We start from the raw sequence: 15176 nt of genomic DNA on the forward strand, positions 1-15176 counted from the left end.
TGGTAAGTATGAAGTAAATAACAACAATATAATAGTTTTATTAAATGTTTATTTAGCAATTATGTTTTCATGTATGTATAAGAAACGTAGCATATTCACATATTCATTTTGTATGTGTGTGTTCATATGTGTATGGTCAGAGGTACGAATATATAATACTGACGGGTTATATTACTGCTTAAAAATACGGCTTAAAAATAATTATGTTACTGTCTCGGTCTTCTGCCTCGTCTACCCCAATGGTAGTTAGCTGACGACATCTTTCTTCTTGTCGTCGTATCCCCGCGGCTCTGCCTCTTGGTCTTCGAACTGTAAATATGCTCATGTACCATAGCGTTTGGTCCAAAGCGTTTGGTCTGCACTATGCGATCGTGTTCTTCTCTATTTTAAAAAAGGTAATTTTGTACGAATATCACGCCTTTTTGTAGTATTACGCATTTTATAAACAGTATGTACAGGGTGTTATTTCGAGGTATAATACTACCACTTTGTTTTTTTTTTTCGAGTATTATTGACAATGCGATCAAGTGCGATTTTTTGCGCATTTTTATTACAGACGTTCATCATTACATTAACATAACAAAGTTTATACTTTCAAGGTACATGATGATCGTTTTAAAATGGTATCTACCTGTGAGATCTTTAAGGATTATGCGCAGTGTTCAAGCTCCCGCACGGAGCACATTAAGCTAAATTAGTCTTCGTTATTTTATTTTTATCTTGCAAATTGTCTTTATTTGTTCTCTCTCTCGCGAGCTTACCGATTATTAATATCGAGTCGCCGCAAGCGCTTGGACACTTCGATAAGATTAAAGCGATCACAGACAGAGGCATTCCGGTAAACGAAACGCCGCGAACTCCCCAATAAATACAGAGGCTAATACTTCTTTTTTTTTTAAGGATTTCTAATGATATCCGTACCGCACGTAGGGCGTTCCCGTCGTTGCGAAACCGTTTCACGACTCGGAGGCTGCAAATGTAGCGAGTCGAGTTTGTAACGCAAGCTCCGTGTCCCAATTCGTTCTAGATACGCTCCTCTCTACCTAATGTAATACATTACTCGCGTAAAGTATCGCGCAATTGTAATTGTACGTTATAATAAATGTAGTACAAATAGAGAATATACCGCGCGCGCGCGTAATGTAAAATTGTAAGAGTAGACCTAAAAGGTAGTAAAATCGTAAAACGTAAATATCGTAGAAAAGTTTCGCGAAAAAGCAAAGGCTCGTTCCAAAACAATAGCGGAAGGCTTATGAAATAGAATAAAAAGAAAATATGATAAAAAATTTCCTCATACACATTCTCCGTTAAGCTCTGATATTTGTATGATTCTTCGTCCTTATGTTAGTTCGTCTATCGATTATCTGTCAGTAAGAAAGCATTTATACTTCTAGTAGACCGTCGTGTTATAATTCTGAAGGCACTGTTCAAAAGTTTATTACATTTCTTGGAATAACGGGTCTTCGCAAAACACCTCTTCGAATGGTGCGACAAGGAGAGTCGTTATAAACATCGACATGACCATTGCACACGCCTCCTTCGGTCTATATCACAAAATTCAAAATAGAGTAGTCTCAACTTGACAGCCTGTGCCACAATGCCAATGCCGTATTTGTCGGGTCTGTGATCGGTTAGGAATTATCGTGAGCTAGCAAAAATCGATGGTCAGAATTCAGGCTTATGATACGCAATGGCCGGTGCATTTCCATTAATTATGTCATATCAATATCGTATCATTATATTACACAAACGCTTATTAATTTAGAGGCACATTGCTAAAGGTCTCGGTTTTTTTTCTTTTCAAGTTGCTCCCTACATTAATGAACTTATGACAATTAGCTAATTACGATTATTCAATATGAATATGAAAAGATACATGTACAATAAACATGATTAATCTAATTCAATATCATCCTCACTTCCTTTTGCTCTTTACTTTCATTCGTTTTCTCACTCCAATAGACTGTTCTGCGTTGTCATCCTCGTTGCCACCACCGCGTCTTCGTTTACCCGACTTTTTGTTCTCTTCAATGTTTTTCATGTCCTAGGGTGTTACAATATCCTGAAAATAATTTTAAGTAATATAACAAAACCCTAAAAGTTAAACCTATGGTTAAAATAATATATGGAATTTTAAGTAAAAATGCATTCAAATTTATATATCTAAAATCTACTTACACGTAGGAGTTGATAATAATCTCGTTGATTGGAATGTGGCTTGGATCAGTCAACTCGCGAAACTGTAATATAATAATAAATTGATTCAAATTTTCGGATACATCACTTCATACGATTCTTTCACACGATGACGGTTAATGTTAATTTCCTTACCTTATTATTATGTTTCGCGTGTTCTATACTTGTCGTCATAACGAAACATCTGACCGAGACATTGCGCTTCTTGGCTACCTGTATCTCTTTCTCGAAGCTGGATCGGGATTGGTATATTGTCTATAACTATACTTTTTCCTTGATTCAAGTATATTGTTGGACTGCGGCAATGCACTTCTGCCAGCTGCCTAAAGTGTCTCTGTTGACGTATCCGTATTCCTTCAGATAATTCTTTGCAAAATGCGATTTTTCGGAGTCTGGACTGCCGATCATAAGTACCACTTGTTAATGGATATCTATAAGCACGAGGAAAGAGCGGGCCTCTGTTCACATTTGACGTTCACAATGATATTTGTGTTATGCACGATGCTTCTGTCGAAATCGAGGAATCACATGCCGGAAAAGTTTTACTTAGGTATTTATCATTAAAAGAATACTTTGTATAATTCTCTTTTATGTTATTTTTTTATTTTTTCTCATTAGATCATGGTACCAGAGGAACAAACACATTTTTCCAGCGAGTAGATGGGAACCTTTTGATCCAACGAAAAGTTACGACAAGTATACAGTGTCGGATAAAAATAGGAAGAAAGATAAAATCTGATAAACTTAGATTCAACGAATTGTCCAATTTCGTTTAAAGGATTCAGATTCAAAGGACTGTAAATATTAATAACCAGATAAATAACTTTGTTTCATCGTACAATTGATTCATTGTTCAACAGATTGTAATATATATATATATATATATATATATATATATATATATATATATTACAATATATATACGCGTATATATATAGCTACATTGTATTTTTAAGGACTGTGATTTTAATTCATTTAGTTATGTGATAATATTTAATTCATTTACTCGATTATGTAGCTCTACTAAATTACAGTCCTTTGAATCTGAATCCTTTAAACGAAATTAGACAATTCGTTGAATCTAAGTTTATCAGATTTTGTCTTTCTTCCTATTTTTATCCGACACTGTATATACTTGTCGTAACTTTTCGTTGGATCAAAAAGTTCCCATCTACTCGCTGGAAAAATGTGTTTGTTCCTCTCGTATCATGATCTAATGAGAAATAACATAAAAGAGAATTATACAAAGTATTCTTTTAATGATAAATACCTAAGTAAAATTTTTCCGGCATGTGATTCCTCGGTTTCGACAGAAGCATCGTGCATAACACGAATATCATCGTAAACGTCAAATGTGAACAGAGGTTCGCTTTTTCCTCGTGCCTAATCGCAATATTACATACATTAAAATAACATGCCAACATTGTGATATTGCTTCATAAGTTTTATCATTTAGTATCTTTACCTTAGTTACAATAAAATCGTAAAACGTATAATGGTGCGGTAATATAAGAAAGATCCTCCTTGACATACATTAACTAATCTGCCATTACTGTTTTAAGCTCGCTGAATTCACGCCTCAAAACTTCTAAACATCTCTGAAGAAGCTGATAGATAGAATTACCTGTATGTGAAAATTTAATAATTTATGCAGTAGAACATTATATATCACGCCAATGTTACTCCAAAAGTGACACTGGAGTATTTTAATAAATCACTAAGACATTCACCTTTCTTCATTATAACACTCCGACGATGGCCAGATCCATCCCAATAACTGAATGTGATCTCAATTTCTTCTTCCTTCAACGCGTTCTGCTTTCTAGCCCATTCTTGCCTCAATTCTTCCTTAAGTTTATTTTCCTCCTCCTCCCTTTCCCTATCTGGCAAGAAACTTGTATCTACATCTGGATTTTTCTTAATCTTCTTAATCGCGGGGCCATCAGATTGCACATTTTCTGACTGCAGGGATTTTTCGGCATTGTCTTCGTCAGAAGACATCTCAGCTACATCTTCGGCTTCGTCCAGATTAAAAGACAAAGCTTGAATCTGTCTCTTCTGTTTGTTCTTTTCTGTCTGCTTTGCCGCTAACGTTCTTTCCTTTTCCTGCTCTTTTTCACGTTCCTTCTATCTATATCAAAGCATAAAACACTGGGCAAAAATCACATAACATTTAGAGCACTGGGCAGAAATCACACACACATATATATGTATATACATTTAGGAAAATTATTTCATATAGACGTTAAACTTACATACATAGGGAGCTTTCCAGCAAGTGACACAAGCCGACACAAACGTCGTTCTATCTTTCTTTTTTGGCATTTTGGAGTAACAAAGACAAAACGATACCTGTGTCGACTTGTGTCGCTTGCTGGAAAGCTCTCATAAATGAATCTCGCGTTTTATGTAAAATCGCGTTTTATGTTAAATTTGTAAGAAATCGGTAATCTAACCTATACTATGTTTACGCGAGCGTTACTTAATTCTGTAGTAACTTACGAACGATACGATAATTCCTCCGCATAAACTGGAGATTTTATAGTAACTACGATGATATCGTTCGTATAAGTTACTACAGAAGTAATACTCACGTAAACGTAAACTATTACAATTCCTGTCACATGCACTTAGTCGCGTAAAAGAGTCACGGTGCGGTCACGCTTCGCGTCGTATAATAATAGGATAATTATATGTAAATAAAACAATTACCTTGAATCAGAAAAAATATTAATCGTCGCGTCGCGTAAAGAGTCACGGTCGGTCTCGCTCCGGCTCACTACCGTGTCTCTCGATAGGTTAACTGAACTGACAGTGATAGCGCACTGAACGCACTATCTGCACTGCGCGCAGTACACACACGTATTAACTGAACTGACTGTGACAGCGCGCTGGCGAAAGCGCCGCCAGTGTCGAAAAAGTGAAAAGGACGCGATTCCAGCCAATGAAATGATGGCATGGCATGGCATGAGAGACGGTCGACGTAGAAGAAGAAGTATCTTAAAAATAAATTTTCACATTTGGACTTTGCGTCGCAATATCTCCGCTCGTAGGGCACATAGCGGAAATATTATAAGAGAAACCCCCCCCTAATTCGACCCCAAGCTATCAATCAAGCCTACTTAGAACTTGATCCGTTCACTCGTTATCGAGATCTCAACATCTTGAGTACTTGCAACCCGTCGCGTCGCGTAAAAGAGTCACGGTCGGTCTCGCTCCGCGTATACTTGGCGCGAGACACTACCGTGTCTCTTGATTGTCGAGATTATTCAGCCCTGGTAAAAATTACCGTTAGAAACGGATAGAACGTGCATTCTATCCGTTTCTGACTGTTTTACTATGCGTTTCTTTCCCTGCAATTACGGATAGAAGCAGATGAAAAGTGTTGCAGATTCTATAAGACTGTGTACGCAAATACGGTGAGAAAGGCTAACTGCATCTAACTGATTCCTAACGGAACGGAACTTCTATCTGAACCTATGCGCAGACGAATTATGAATCCTATTCGTTTTTATACGTAGCCAATTTTGAATGTCTATCCGCATCTGATTGCAAAACCAGGCAGGATATCTATCTGCATTTGCATGCAATTATGATTTGCCCGCTCTATCCGTTTCTAACTGCAAATGCATTTTATTCATTTCTTATTACTGCAAATACATGTACATTGTGGGAGGTTTGTAGTTATCAGGTAGATTCTACCTTTAAACGCCAGGAGAAGGGATTCCTTTAGTTACGACACTGTAATTTTTCTGGTTGTCGCCTGACAGAACGCCTGCTTATATATTATGGCTGGTTGTATTTTAAATGTGAGAAACGCTTTCCATCATGCGCCGCCTAGCGGCGTCGTCGCGAAGATGCAGATGGATGCGGTATCCGCAATTACGGATAGATACCGTCAGCATTTGATGCGTACAGAATGCGGACAGAAACATACAGGATTCGTATCCGTAGTTGCAGACAAATTCCTATAGGTCGACATTGCGTACAGATGCAGATGGATGCGGTATCCGCAATTACGGATAGATACCGTCAGCATCTGATGCGTACAGACTGCGGATAGAAACAGACAGGATTCGTATCCGTAGTTGCAGATAAATTCCTGTAGGTCGACATTGCGTACAGATGCAGATGGATGCGGTATCCGCAATTACGGATAGATACCGTCAGCATCTGATGCGTACAGAATGCGGACAAAAACAGACAGGATTCGCATCCGTAGTTGCAGACAAATTCCTATAAGTCGACATTGCGTACAGATGCAGATGGATGCGGTATCCGCAATTACGGATAGATACCGTCAGCATCTGATGCGTACAGAATGCGGACAGAAACAGACAAGTTTTTCTATTGCAAAAGCTTATAGATGCTGTATGCCGATAGATTTCCATTAGATACAGTTATACGTCGTTACATTTTCTGTCTGTATTTGCAGATACAATAGTGCTGCTTACAGAAACGGATAGAGCTAGACAAGCTTGCAGTTACAGCGGATAGGATTCCGTTACATACCATCAGAAATTCTATCTGTTTCTAACTGTTTCTAACGGTAATTTTTACCAGGGAGATTATCTGGATAAGGAAGCATGTCTTCCTGACTACAACTTGCGTCTTGATCTAAATTTAATCCCCCTTGTGGAATATTTTCGAGACCTGCCGCTTCTGGCGTTAAAAAATCTAATAACTCTTCTTCCAGCGGGGACATATCTATTTTCATCGGAGATCCTCCCCCCGTTCCTGATTGATAACTTCTTCGCTTTGTCTCCTTTTTTAATACATACATCTTCCAGTCTTTCCATGTCTACAAAATATAAAATACAAATGTCTACAAATATTAAACTTTTTTTTGTAATGTATTTATGTTTTATAGAGATTTCTTTCTTATTTACGTGTAATAATCAATTCTTGTTTAATCTACAATAATATAATTATATATATAACATAGCATATATATTTTTCCAAAATTAAAACAATATTCGTTGATTATTATTTCATTCAGATATATTACAATGTAAAAATATATTTTTCACAAAATTATATTATCTAACTTAACTCAAGTGACATGTATTTCAAAAAAAAAGATGTAAAATCTTTAATTTCTTCTTCACAAAATTATATTACTTAACTTAACTCAAGTGACATGTATTTCAAAAAAAGATGTGAAATCTTTAAATTAAATTGCGCCAATTGTAAAGAGAATATGTATATTGCTTTGAAAGATAATTGTTATGCAACTACTTTAAAGAAATAAAACCCAAGTGGTATCTTCGTATTCCTATTCAAGGGTCTTCCTATTCTAAACCCAAGTGATAATAGCTTCTTAATTCTCTTTAACAAATTTTTAATATTACAAAGAATCATTTTAATTACAAAGAATTAAAGAAGTAACAGTACAAAATAAAAATATTTAATTAAAACAAAATAAATAAATTTTTCTTGTAAAAAAACTTGGCGCTGCTAGACTTTGAAATTTAAACATTAAAATTTAAACATTAGTACTAAGATTTTTGATTGAATAAAAAACAATAAACATAATTTAGGGAAGAATGCGACAGGAGTAAAAAAGCAGCGCCAAGTTTTTTTACAAGAAAAATTTATTTATTTTGTTTAATTAAATATTTTTATTTTGTACTGTTACTTCTTTAATTCTTTGTAATTAAAATGATTCTTTGTAATATTAAAAATTTGTTAAAGAGAATTAAGAAGCTATTATCACTTGGGTTTAGAATAGGAAGACCTGGGAATACGAATATACCACTTGGGTTTTATTTCTTTAAAGTAGTTGCATAACAATTATCTTTCAAAGCAATATACATATTTTCTTTACAATTGGCGCAATTTAATTTAAAGATTTCACATCTTTTTTTGAAATACATGTCACTTGAGTTAAGTTAAGTAATATAATTTTGTGAAGAAGATATAAAGCTACCACTTAGGTTAGATACATGTCACTTGAGTTAAGTTAGGTAATATAATTTTGTGAAGAAGAAATTAAAGATTTTACATCTTTTTTTTTGAAATACATGTCACTTGAGTTAAGTTAGATAATATAATTTTGTGAAATTTCATTCAGATATATTACAATGTAAAAATATATATATTTAAAAAAATTTCTCTTAATAAACATTTTACTAAGAAAAATTAGTAAATACCTTAAACCATTCGGAACTGGATTTAATGGGACCTTTATTGGCCATGTTAATTGTAATCGCCATGTCCTCTAATAATTGTTTCTAAAATTTTGAAGCTACATTTAGTACAATTACAGTATATTTATGTAATGTAACATCATGAGTAATATATTTTTAAATAAACAGCCGTAAAATAAATGTAATACACACATTTAGCATGCCATTTTATGCGCAGGCGTGTGACTAGGCTTTGTTTTATATTCACTTTAGGGCTGTTTATTAACTGTCAAGGGAAAGAGATAGACTTCGGAGTATTTTTGAAGTATGCTGAAGTGATCTCAAGTGTTACTGTATGCAAATTAAGTATATTTTTATTTAGACACATATGGCACGCAAGAATCCTCAGTATATCATTTTTCGCCTCTGACGATCTAACATCAATCACGAAAGCTCAGTAGTGCGATTCTGTAATTCTCGAGTTACAGAATCGCACTACAGGAGCCTTAACACTAAAGTTATTCTACCGTTAAATGACCGTTTTCAAACTTTTGTGTAGTTTTCCTACATACAACGTTATCGCCATTTTTTAACTTTACGACTAATGAAAAAAAGAAATAAAGGACCCTGCACTAATTATATAGGAAATGGGATCTCGGTAAAATCGGCTAATTTTTCAATATGTTGTAGCTTATAAGCTTATAAGCTATAGCTAGTCAAACACGAAAAATTCGGGCTCTTTTTCATGTTTGACTGGCTATAGCTCAAAAACTGTTTATAATTTAGCTTTGAGCTTATTACATTTTTTTGTTCAGTAGGTCATAAGCTACAACATATTAAAAAATTAGCTAATTTTACCAAGATCCCATTTTCTATCTATATATATAATTAATGCAGGGTCCTTTGTTGTGTCATTTTGTAAAAATGTTTTATTTATTATTTAATACAATACCAAATTATTTTTACATTTAATTGTAAAAAATATATCTTTTTTTAAGACCGGTTATTTGACTGGTCGCGGTAAAAATAGGTAGACATAAAGTGTCGGTAGGTTTAGTGTTAATTATATATTATATTAAGAATTGTAGACAATATTTACCATTTTGCTTTTACTTTCTCCTTTCTGTCGTATTTCTACCTCTGGCTACCTCCGGATGCAATTTCATCCAGTCAAGTAGAATATTCTTTTGTTCATTTGTTACATTCATCCTAAAAGATTGATACAACTTAATGAATAAATGCTAAACAAAACTAACATAATTATAAAAATTGTAAATACAATAGTTAATCTCCCAAGTTGGAAAATAAATATAAAGCCAAAGCCGAAAAGCAAGAATTAACTAAATATATAGGTAGTATAGTAAAGGGGAACATCAGGGAGAACGAGGGATATAAAGTTGGTGGAGGAGTAGGCAAGGGGGGTAGCGAAGGTAGGGGAGGAGTTGGAGAAGATTAGGAAGATTATGGGGGCAGAGAGGGGGGAGCGGGAACGAGAAAGTTGGCCGCCGCACGGCAAGAGGACGGAGAGAGTGGGAACGGGGGGGAGAACGGAGAGATGGGGATACGGAGAGTGAAAGATGGCGAACGAAGAGAGGCGAGAGGAGAACGTAGAGAGTGAAGAACGGTGAAAGGATAGATGAGGGAAAGGGTCGAATGGAGGGCAAAGAGAAGGGAGCGTAGGGGAGAGAGCGGAGAGAAGTAAAAAAGGCAGAGAGTAAAGGTAAGGAAGGAGGAGAGGCAGGGGTTATACACACACACGCTCGCACGGGGGTTAGAGGAGGCGTAGAGAGGAAGAGAGAGGGGTGGTTAAGAGAGGAAAGTGCTGAGGAAAGTTTGCTTGTAGGAGGAGGAGAAAGGTAAAGAGACGGAAGAACGGACTGAAAGCAGAAGCAGGGAACAGAGAGCAGAGAGACGAGACAAGAAGGGTGACGGGGTGGCGCAGCTCAGGAGCGGGGAAGAGAGACAGAGAGAAGCGGGATTGAAGAGGAGGTGGAGAGTTGAGGAGTGGGGCACGGAAGGTAGGAGAAGGGAGCAGACTGGAGGAGAGAAGAAAGGAAGCAGGAAGAGAAAGGAGAGTTATGGACGGAGGAGAGGTCGGAGATGGCACGAGAGAGAGAGAGAGAAGGACGGGGAAGGGTGGGACAGGAATGAGTACTGGGCGGGTATCGAGAGGGTGGGAGGGCGCTAGTATGTTAAGGGTCGCTATGGCCAAGCCGGGACACGAAAGAGACTTGTAAAGGGTTGGGTGCGTCCCTATAAAACGCCGGATGTGTGGATAAGGAGAGGCGTATATATTTGTTTGTAAAGGGTTAGGAACGTCCCTCCAAAACGCCTTGCAACCCTGAAGGGAGACAATAAACGTATAGGTAGTATCTATAGGTAGTATAGTAATAGAAATTTTGAGGAAGAACTGTAGAGATATTGAGAATCTTATTAACATACCTTTCTTTCTTCGAATCGAAATATTTCCTCGCAGCAACGAAAACGTGAAACGCACCCGACGCCGACGGAAGATGAAAAGAAAAATGGCACCCCAGACTCATTTATTTACAAAGAAAAATGGCATCGCAGATCCTCATTTATTATAGGGAGCGGTTAAAATATACAGTGTGTCCACACATTGAAAAATACACTGTGTCCGTTCGTATGTAATGGAGCGACGATATCCACCGTATATATAACTATTAGTATTATAAAAATCTGTATAAAGCATTGATGCGATATGCTTATAATATGTATGATAAAATACATAATAAAGTATATGTCAAATATATATTAAATACAAAATTTATAGATGTTTTATTAATAGAAAGAAAGAACAAGTTTAAATAAGAGATACCTGCTGATAGTGACAACCGCCTGCCGTCGTTTTTGGCTACGACGACACTCAAAAAACAAACCTCTCCGGCGCCGAGGAAGACAAACTTATTATCTGACATTCTTTTCTTAGTTATTCTTTGCGACGCTAAGATTCCAGCCACCGCAACCGCCCGCCGTACCTTATATGTCATCGTTGAACGTACAGTACTTATCTCTGTATTTATCTAAGAAACGGAAAGCATTGTGGTTTCCGAAGTCTTCGAACTGAAACACAAAGCGTATTATAATATTATCATGTTGTACGAATCATAGAATCATAGAATTTCACGAGATTTAAATCAAAGACATAATAAATTATATATATTTAAAAGTGTACACACGATAGTTGCGTATGTTAGCTTACTTGAATAAGAACGTTTTTGTCGGTACTTTTTCACGCAGGCAGCCATAAATTCGTCGATTAATTCGTCATACTCAGCACCTTGGCTCCTAGGCTTGTTAGACCGATGTAGTGAGGATTGTTTCTTAGCTGCTCGTATTAGTGCCTACATCAATAGTGATCGGGAGACATTGATGCGGTTTAATACCAGCCAGAGCTGTATAAAGCGCCAGTTTCCAACGGGGATACCCATGCCGCATGCCCCGAGGTCATCGAGACCTAAAATTCGCTCGTCATCCGTTACACAGATAGCTCGCACCGCTTGTTCCGACCTAAAAATACGATGGAAATTATGGTGGATATTGAAAATAAATTAATACGTTATACTATACATAAAGCCATTGATCTTTCCTCTCTTGCTCCGCTTGTTATAATGTGAAAACGTGCGATGCGTATGATGCGTGGAATTCTATTTTTAGCGAACCAACGCCAAACGCGCACTTTTCCGTTTAAAACTCTACAGTGTCTTTTAAAAACTGTTTTTCCCTTGGAATAGCGATTACACTTTTAATCAATCGTGTGAAAAGAACGGTAAAAGACAGGTTGCAAACATAACTCTCTCGTCTCTTTTACAGATACGGCAATAATATTTCGTAGTATCTCTCCTTTGATACTAACCAATTATTCAAGATCTCGTAAATATGGCCCTTAATCGTATATAGTAATGAAAAGTCCGCGAGGGTCTACGATATATCACGCCAAACTTTTGGCAGGCCAAACCGACGGTAGGTGTATAGACAATCGGCATCATCTGTTCGATGTTTTCGCTTAACAAGCGAAAAAATAATCTTTCGTTCCTCTCCTAAAAATTATTCCGAAGAAATTAAGAGCAGATTCCCCAAAGGACGAGTAGACGCCGAGTAGGTACTATATTTACCTGAAGTTCCACGAGATACAAGTATCGATTCAAATACTCCGAGTATTTCATTACTGAGGCTTTGCACAGAGCCAGCTGTTCCTCTTGCGTCTTAATATCGGGGTGGCTGCAGCCCCGTGTAGCCGAGGGCTATTCTTTCTTTCAGGGTGAACGCCAAGCCCTGTTATTATCAGGAATATTCACGCTGTGAGATCGTGCGTCCGCTCTACCGAAGAAAATTCAAGGGGGGGACAACGGTACCTTGTTCAGTCGGGGATCTCGGAGGTGCCGATACCCTTTACCATATTTATCGGTACACATCTCCCGAAACCTCGTGGAGTCCCCTTTGCATGAACGTCCCTTTACGCCGATATGCGAAGGTGGTAGCGTCCGCGTCCATGATCCTCCGCAATTTCTGCTGCTGGCCGATCCTAAAAATACCCGTGGAATTTGTATCTCGCGACTTAGTCAAATTGCATTAAAGTGCTTAATGCCTTGCATAAAAAAAAGAGTACAATAAGAATATTTTTATTTCAATGATAAATGGACATATGGTGATATTTTTCACACGATACACAGAAAAAAAAGAAGTGTTAATCAAAACCTATATACTCGTATATACACAACAATCTATAATCTTCTTATAAAATTAAAATTTTTTTCTTGGTTGAACTATAATAAATTACTTCATTCAAGAAAGATTATAGATTGTTGCGTATATACGAGTATATAAAACTTGACTTGACATTTCTTTTTTTCCGCGTAAATTCTTTGCGGTGATTTAAAGGCTTATTAGCATCGTTGTTAAATCAATCATCGATTTAATCATATGAATTTTCTACTCCAACGAGACTGTGTTTCAAGGCCGACAAATAATCGGCGTGCAGTTTGCGGTGTAGAAAAGTTTATATTAATTTATACAAAAAAAATATTAGATAATATATCCAGCCCGATCGAAAGCACTTCTCTATTTACTCGTGGTATTCGGTTTCATTTATTATTGTTTTTTTTTTATTGTCAATAAAAACGGCTGATGCTTGCTGCGCGACATCAAGACTGCCGTCGATTAATTAGACACAGTTAACGACTCGATGACTCATTTAGTAAAAAAGTAACTTGTAAGCAAGTGAGAATCCAATAAAGAGAAACATTTTCTTTTTTTAGAGACACGATCATATTTTCGTTTTGTCGTGTTTTCGAATGTTTGTAAAGGACAATGAGCAAATGACGAATGCACATGACGGCGCTGTCGTTCCTGTCGGTTTTCATTTGCAGAAAATGCACCGTCAGGACGTGGCCTGGCCTCGTGAAGATATGCTGAATAATATTATTGCCACTCGTTAATAAATGTTCTTGCGTTATCGTTAAAATTTCGTAATATTACTTTCGCCAGTGACAAACATCGTCAACTCACTTGTGGACATCGTTTTACGTTAGGCGCGTATTTATTCTGCTCCATAGATATAGTGACAGGGAAGGTCTGACTGGCCGTTGTGGTGAAGGTGCATAGATCGTACACGTCGTTACGATCCAGCTTTTCGTCCGGTCGCTCATCCGCGTACTTTATTCCGTCCGCACCGTTCTCGAACACCGTGCAGTTATTGATATGCGCCATGCCGGACGAGCTATTTACGTAAATCCCGTATCCTAAAATAAAACATAAAACCATAGTAAATTAAAAAACATTATTCGACGCGATAGTTGTAAATAAAATATTGGAGCAGACGAGAAGAAGATTGATAGGAATGCATCTTACCTCTGTTATATTGCATGGTACAATTGTTTATTACGACCGGTGCGTCCGACGTGGTGACGTTGATACCCGTGAGAGCAGAATGGAGAACAGAAATCGACTCCATTATCAGTGGCACGCCCTCCACATGAATCGCCGATGTTATATTGTACTCCCTCCCCGTGCTAGCATATCTATTTCAAGGATTGAAATAGTTTTACATTAGGAACAATCGATCAGTAATCTCTTTGAAGAAGAGATTACTACTCACTCGATCACCGTATTTCATAGAATGGACCACTTCCTCGATTTTTTCATCTCCTGAACTTAAAGGACTCAGAGATATTCTGTCGTCATCAGGTGGTGGAGGCGGAGGTGGTTCCTTGGGTGGCTCCGGTTCATTATCATCGGGTGCTGGACTATAACTTCCTATCAATCTGCGACAGATTAAATCACACAAAATTAATAAATTAAACAACTATATCTTCTACATGTATAAAATATTTAGAGGATATCCTTGATAAGAACGGTGAGGCTGCTGCATCGCTGCAAGGACTGTGTGGTATTTTGAGATCTTTATCCGAGGTAATCTTTTTCTTTAAGTAAGATGTCATCAAAATGTTACATATATTTATGAAAAACATTCAATTAATGTTATATCTGATAATAAAATCTAAAACACTTTTCCAATAAACCAATACTTTCTGAGATAATTAGTGGAAATCATTGGCACACGAAATAAAACTTATATATATATATATATATAAACTTTGCATAGTGTGTGGTGATGTTCTCTTTTGCGGGTATGTATTATCGGCGGAAGCAAATTTAAGAACATTTAAATATGGGGTTTTAACTTTTGTTACTTTCATTTGAGGCTTATAGTTTTAGGGTATACCGTCTTTTTAAGGGTTAACCATTAATGAAGGGTAACCATTACCCAGACGGCACAGATTGTTATGCAGAAAGCTTCCGAAAGGTTTCAAAAACATTTCAACCTTTCAC

At 36.8% G+C, this 15176-nt stretch overlaps 1 protein-coding gene and 1 pseudogene across 1 annotated transcript; both read right to left on the reverse strand.

Annotated features, from left to right (window-relative positions):
* Nucleotides 1-31: 31 nt before the first annotated feature.
* On the reverse strand, nucleotides 32-9451 carry LOC139781071 (uncharacterized). Its single transcript, XM_071719899.1, has 8 exons — nucleotides 9424-9451; nucleotides 8349-8429; nucleotides 6757-6997; nucleotides 3927-4327; nucleotides 3662-3820; nucleotides 2332-2593; nucleotides 2179-2240; nucleotides 32-2062 (listed from the first exon to the last, which is right to left on the reverse strand). The coding sequence occupies exons 1-4, from the start codon at nucleotides 9424-9426 to the stop codon at nucleotides 4284-4286; spliced, it is 369 nt and encodes a 122-aa protein (XP_071576000.1). The 5' UTR covers nucleotides 9427-9451; the 3' UTR covers nucleotides 32-2062; nucleotides 2179-2240; nucleotides 2332-2593; nucleotides 3662-3820; nucleotides 3927-4283.
* Nucleotides 9452-11014: 1563 nt separating this feature from the next.
* Nucleotides 11015-14622, reverse strand: LOC139781091 (NADP-dependent malic enzyme, mitochondrial-like; annotated as a pseudogene).
* Nucleotides 14623-15176: the final 554 nt, after the last annotated feature.

Source organism: Temnothorax nylanderi, unplaced genomic scaffold, assembly GCF_030848795.1.
Source record: "Temnothorax nylanderi isolate EJ_2023f unplaced genomic scaffold, tnyl_v1.0 TNYL_tig0314_pilon, whole genome shotgun sequence".
NCBI classification, from domain to species: Eukaryota; Metazoa; Arthropoda; class Insecta; order Hymenoptera; family Formicidae; genus Temnothorax; species Temnothorax nylanderi.